This window comes from Physeter macrocephalus, chromosome 21, assembly GCF_002837175.3.
Source record: "Physeter macrocephalus isolate SW-GA chromosome 21, ASM283717v5, whole genome shotgun sequence".
NCBI lineage: Eukaryota > Metazoa > Chordata > Mammalia > Artiodactyla > Physeteridae > Physeter > Physeter macrocephalus.
The window spans coordinates 3,582,472-3,588,308 of NC_041234.1; the positions used below are offsets into that span (position 1 = coordinate 3,582,472).

General features: G+C 39.4%; 1 protein-coding gene across 2 annotated transcripts in view; it reads left to right on the forward strand.

Annotated features, from left to right (window-relative positions):
• PDHA1 (pyruvate dehydrogenase E1 subunit alpha 1) overlaps positions 1-5,837 on the forward strand; it is a 19,507-nt gene that overhangs the window by 7,976 nt on the left and 5,694 nt on the right. For both annotated transcript variants that reach the window (XM_007106926.3, XM_028482409.2), the window contains exons 2-6: positions 2,044-2,103; positions 2,653-2,826; positions 3,634-3,760; positions 4,455-4,546; positions 5,373-5,465. In XM_007106926.3, coding sequence (XP_007106988.1) covers positions 2,044-2,103; positions 2,653-2,826; positions 3,634-3,760; positions 4,455-4,546; positions 5,373-5,465 — 546 coding nt within the window. The remainder of the gene's footprint in view (positions 1-2,043; positions 2,104-2,652; positions 2,827-3,633; positions 3,761-4,454; positions 4,547-5,372; positions 5,466-5,837) is intronic.

The following is a 5,837-nucleotide window of genomic DNA, read 5'->3' on the forward strand; positions in this document are numbered from 1 at the left end:
ATATATTTATAATTTTTATATCTTCTTCTTGGATTGATCCCTTGATCATTATGTAGTGTCCTTCCTTGTCTCTTGTAACATTCTTTATTTTATAGTCTATTTTATCTGATATGAGTATTGCTACTCTAGCTTTCTTTTGATTTCTATTTGCATGGAATATCTTTTCCATTCCCTCACTTTCAGTCTGAATGTGTCCCTAGGTCTGAAGTGGGTCTCTTGTAGACAGCATATATATGTGTCTTGCTTTGGTATCCATTCAGCAAGACTGTGTCTTTTGTTTGGAGCATTTAATCCATTCATGTTTAAGGTAATTATCAATATGTATGTTCCTATGACCATTCTCTTAATTGTTTTGGGGTTGTTTTTGTAGGTCCTTTTCTTCTCTTGTGTTTCGCACTTAGAGAAGTTACTGTAGCATTTTCTGTAGAGCTGGTTTGGTGATGTTGAATACTCTTACCTTTTGCTTGTCTGTAAAGCTTTTGATTTTTCTATCAAAAATGAAAGAAATCCTTGCTGGGTAGAGTAATCTTGGTTGTAGGTTCTTCCCTTTCATCTCTTTAGCTATATCATGCCACTCCCTTCTGGCTTGTAGAGTTTCTGCTGGGAAATCAGCTGTTAACTTTATGGGAGTTCTCTTGTATGTTATTTGTCGTTTTTCCCTTGCTGCTTTCAATCATTTTTCTTTGCCTTTAATTTTTGCCAGTTTGATTACTATGTGTCTCGGTGTGTTTCTCCTTGGGTTTATCCTGCCTGGGACTCTCTGTCCTTCCTGGACTTGGGTGGCTATTTCCTTTCCCATGTTAGGGAAGTTTTCGACTGTAATCTCTTCAGATATTTTCTCTGGTTCTTTCTCTCTCTCTTCTCCTTCCGGGACCCTTATAATGCGAATGTTGTCGTGTTTCATGTTGTCCCAGAGGTCTCTAAGGCTGTCTTCATTTGTTTTCATTCTTTTTTCTTTATTCTGTTCTGCAGCAGTGAATTCCACCATTCTGTCTTCCAGGTCAGTTATCCGTTCTTCTGCCTCAGTTATTCTGCTATTGATTCTTTCTAGTGTAGTCTTCATTTCAGTTATTGCATTGTTCGTCTCTGTTTGTTTGTTCTTTAATGTTTCTAGGTCTTTGTTAAACATTTCTTGCATCTTCTCGATCTTTGCCTGCCTTCTTTTTCTGAGGTCCTGGATCATCTTCACTATCATTATTCTGAATTCTTTTTCTGGAAGGTTGCCTATCTCCACTTCATTTAGTTGTCTTTCTGGGGTTTTATCTTGCTCCTTCATCTGGTACATAGCCCTCTGCCTTTTCATCTTGTCTATGTTTCTGTGAATGTGGTTTTTGTTCCACAGGCTGCAGGATTGTAGTTCTTCTTGCTTCTGCTTTCTGCCTTCCCGAGAAGCATTTATTATTTCAAAAAAAAAAGGAAGGGAGGTGTAGAGGACATCTTCCTTCTGGTGCTGTTCGAATCATAAAACTTGCCTCAAATCTTTTGTTAAGTCAGGGAATGCTGAGTATCTTTTCCTTTGTCTTGTACATTTCTCACTAAGGTGTCTATCTCATGCTTTGTGTAGTTTAAAATATTTTTCTTATAGTACCGTTTCATAGAGAAGTGATTTGCCTGAGATAGGAGTTGAATCATAGTTTTATTTGAAGAACAATTCTGAAAGGAAAGCATTAGCTTGCTCAACGTATGTGGTTATGACTAACAATAGCATAAACATACCCCACAGATTATCTAGTCTCTTCAGTTTGGCCATTAACTTCATTATATTTTCACTGTAATTTCTTTGAAAACAAAGTGACTAAATAGACGGGTTTCTGCAGTTTGCCTGTAGATGGGGGTACAATCGTGTTTCATTGGCCAAAGCATGGATTCATTTTGGAGGACAAGATCCCAACACAGTGAACAGAATGGAAGATAAGCCCATGAATGTGTTAGGGCTCTTAGAGTTCTAGGACTGCATCCTGATAAGTGATTAATAAGAATAATAACTCAAAAATAACTGACTTTAAAAAGCACTGATATACTTGTATATTTTGATCTTTCAAGGCAAGCAGAGTGCTGGTGGCATCCCGTAATTTTGCAAATGATGCTACATTTGAAATTAAGGTAAGAGGTGTTTTGCTTCGTGTTAAATTTTTTTCCACAGGTACACTTTGATATATAATTTTACCTTTGCAGTAGAGCGTTTTGATATTCATGCTTTGCACCATTTTATTCCAAATGTTCTATAATCGAAGATTCAGAGAAGTTAGCAAAAGTTAGAATTTACTCCTTTTACGTAGCAGGTTTTTGGTAGTTCGGAGCAGGAGAGCAAGCTAAAAAAATTAAAGACCTACTCTAAGACTTAAAATGTGATTTGGTAACATGTTTGAAGAAGAAGATTCTTAGAATGCTTCTTTGAAAGTTTGTCTTTCAACCTATAACTCAGTTGACTTCTAGGGGTTTTCAGTGAAAGTCATCTTAGAAAGATTTCCTTCCTCCAAAACCCCATCTCATTGCACAGTGAGTTTTATGAAGGAATCAGAAGCAATATGCAGCATTTCTGATGTGCTCGCCTGCTGGTTTTCGATTTAAATATTTCAAGTTAGATCTTAGAATGGCTTGGCAGTGTTTACATTGTAGTGACTGAGAGATAACTGTCTGATTCCATTTCAGAAATGTGATCTTCACCGGCTGGAAGAGGGCCCTCCTGTCACTACGGTGCTCACCAGGGAGGATGGGCTCAAATACTACAGGATGATGCAGACTGTTCGTCGAATGGAGTTAAAAGCAGACCAGCTATATAAACAGAAAATTATTCGTGGTTTCTGTCACTTGTGTGATGGTCAGGTGGGTGGTAGTTTTGTAATAAAACTGTGTTACTTAGGAACTGAAGTATGGTGTGTGTTTATTGGCTTTTACCCTGCTTTATCTGTCTGAAGGATTTGAGGCTGGTATTTTAGAATAAAAATGAGAATGCTGAGACCTGCTGGGAAGCTTATGCTAAAGAATTTACTCATGTATCTTATTGCTGACTTCCTGTGCCATTACAGCATTATGATCACCTGTACTGAGTAGAGTTTTGGGGGAAGGGTTTTTGGTTTGTTTTTTTGTTTTGTAGGTTTAGGCTAAGGTTTACAAAATCAAATGCCTGCCAGGGACCAGTTAGGTAGAATAAATGAGTGAAGGCTGCCAGCTGTATGAAGAATCGAGAATGGTGACAGGGACTAGTGGTGAAGTAGAGCAGACAGGCACCCCCCCCCCCCCGCCCCCCGCAGGGGTAGTCATAACTGGCTGGTAGTCCAGCCCGTTGGTGCCATGTGGAAATAGGGGGCTAATGCTTCCTGTTGCTGATGTCTTCGAGAGAAGACAGACGTCTCCATTTTCATGTGAAATTCCCCAATATTTTAATGTTCACATTTGATTCAGGATTTTTTCAAATTACCATACAGGCCTAAAAGAAACAACGTATCTGGGGATTGCCAGTTTATGGCTCTGGCTTGGGCTCTACCCTCTACTCTGTTTCTGGTGAAAAATAGAGGTACTTGTTATTAATGAAGAGTTCTACTAGGCCAAATGTTTCATAATAGTGTAGGAAACCTTTTAACTAGAAATGTGTACTGTACTGACTCATTGCTGCTTCTTCCTTGAATGCAGGAAGCTTGTTGTGTGGGCCTGGAGGCTGGCATAAACCCCACAGACCATCTGATCACAGCGTATCGGGCTCATGGCTTTACGTTTACTCGTGGGCTTTCTGTCCGAGCAATTCTCGCAGAGCTTACAGGTTTGCTATTAATTTACAAAAAGGGGAAATTAAGTTTTCAGATCTCCTATTAAGATGCTAACCGTTTACAAGTTAACGTTGAAACCTTTTTGAGGGGTAAAAAAAAAAAAGCTGAAACCGAAAAAACCTCTCCCTTTTGGTGCTCTGGTACCTCTATTGTGCTTTTGAGTAAACTGACCATTTTTGAAGTTATCTGGCCTCTCAGGTAAAAGGTCAGCTCTAGAAAATCAGAATAGTGTTTATCACTCAAGCATGCCAATAGAAATCTGGCAAAGAAAGTAAATTGAGTATAAGTATTTCATTGGGTAGAAATTAAATTCTAGGATTCTTCTCAACAGTCCCTTTGTCCCCCTTGACTCTTAAACTAGTGTGGGAGAAATCAGATGTTTGTAACTGGCCAAAAAAAAAAAAAAGTCTAGGGTACCACACTAACATCTGAAGAAAACTCAGTGATTAGAGAGCTGAAAAAGTTGGAAAGGTCAAGGACATGGGACTGGTCTGACCTTCATTATAAAAGGGCCAGGAGACAAGGAGGACTTGTCTATGTATTTGCATAGAGGGACAGGTGCTTAGGTAGTTGAATCGGTTTCTGAGTTCTAATGGTTGAGCCTCTACGTAAATACTCACGGTGTGTTTTTGTTTGTTTTATATATTTGGTTTTTGACGTGTCATGTTTGTGTGGTGCCACTTCTAGGACGAAGAGGAGGTTGTGCTAAAGGAAAAGGAGGATCGATGCATATGTACGCCAAGAACTTCTACGGGGGCAATGGCATCGTGGGAGCTCAGGTAGTTGAGGACTAGGATTGTATGATTTTCTGGATTTGGCCCTGGCCCACATCTGTGCGATATTTTGTACCCCAGAGAACTTCCCTCTGAAGTACTTCAGTACTTGGGGGGCACGGTGTGCTTTAAATGACCTCTTGCTTCATACCCCATCATTTGATCATTTAATAAATAGATTTGGACAGTGATTTAAAATGTTTCCTTTTAGGTATTTGTTATGTTTTATAAGTAAGCAAGAGCCTCTAGCAGTAGAACTGTACCTTTGCCTTTTAATTGATATTTAATTGCTTTGTCACATCCTCTTGGCCACACCTCTCTCCCGGCTGTAGACAGTGCTGGCACTGGTACCAGACGAGGAGAAGCAGGTGGTCAGGATCTTAAGGGCCTAGTTTGAATCTAAAGCCAGCTTCTGTGGTTATGCTGTCCTCCTTGTTCTCATCAGTTAGTAAATAATGAACAAGTAACTGTTTAAGATCATATCTAGATTGTTGGGTTTACTTTCTAATATATTAAGGTTCTAGCATCTGGGGTTTTTTGTTTGTTTTTGGTATTTTTTTTAATCCTTGGTTTCTTTTTCTTCTTTTGGCTTTTTAGGATTAGCAGTTGAATCTCTGAACGCATAAATGTTACTGCTAAATGGTTGACATAGAATACGACAGTAGTTATTCGTGTTACTTTGCCAGTTTGTTTATAATATTGGGGGTAGGGTAAGCAGAGACAGGGTTCGGGTAGGGACAGTGTCATTTCTATCTCACATTCTGGTCAGGAGTTAACATTCAGAGCATTAACTTCTTCCCTCATTTCCTTTCTTGGCTGTCCTTAATATTAGGTGCCCCTGGGAGCTGGGATTGCTCTGGCCTGTAAGTATAACGGAAAAGATGAAATCTGTTTGACTTTGTATGGTGATGGCGCTGCTAATCAGGTGAGTATGTGTCTCTTAACTTTGCAATAGTGATTACAGTTTTATGTCCAAAGTGTTGAATATTCATAGTGCAGTTTGTGGCGAAGTAGTATATTGCTTACTCGTTGAAATGGCCATTTATATGGCAGGCTAAAATTTGGTTTTGTGGCCACATTAGAGATTTACATCCTGGCATGGTTTCACAAGCGCTTCATATAGGTGTACTCCTAAGAGTACGCTCACCTTTGCTCTACCTCAGTGCTCCACAGACTGTGGGGAAGGACCGATTTACAGTTTAACCCTTGGCAAACCAATTCTTTTTTTTTTTTTTTTTTTTTTTTATTGCGGTACACGGGCCTCTCACTGTTGTGGCCTCTCCCGTTGCGGAGCACA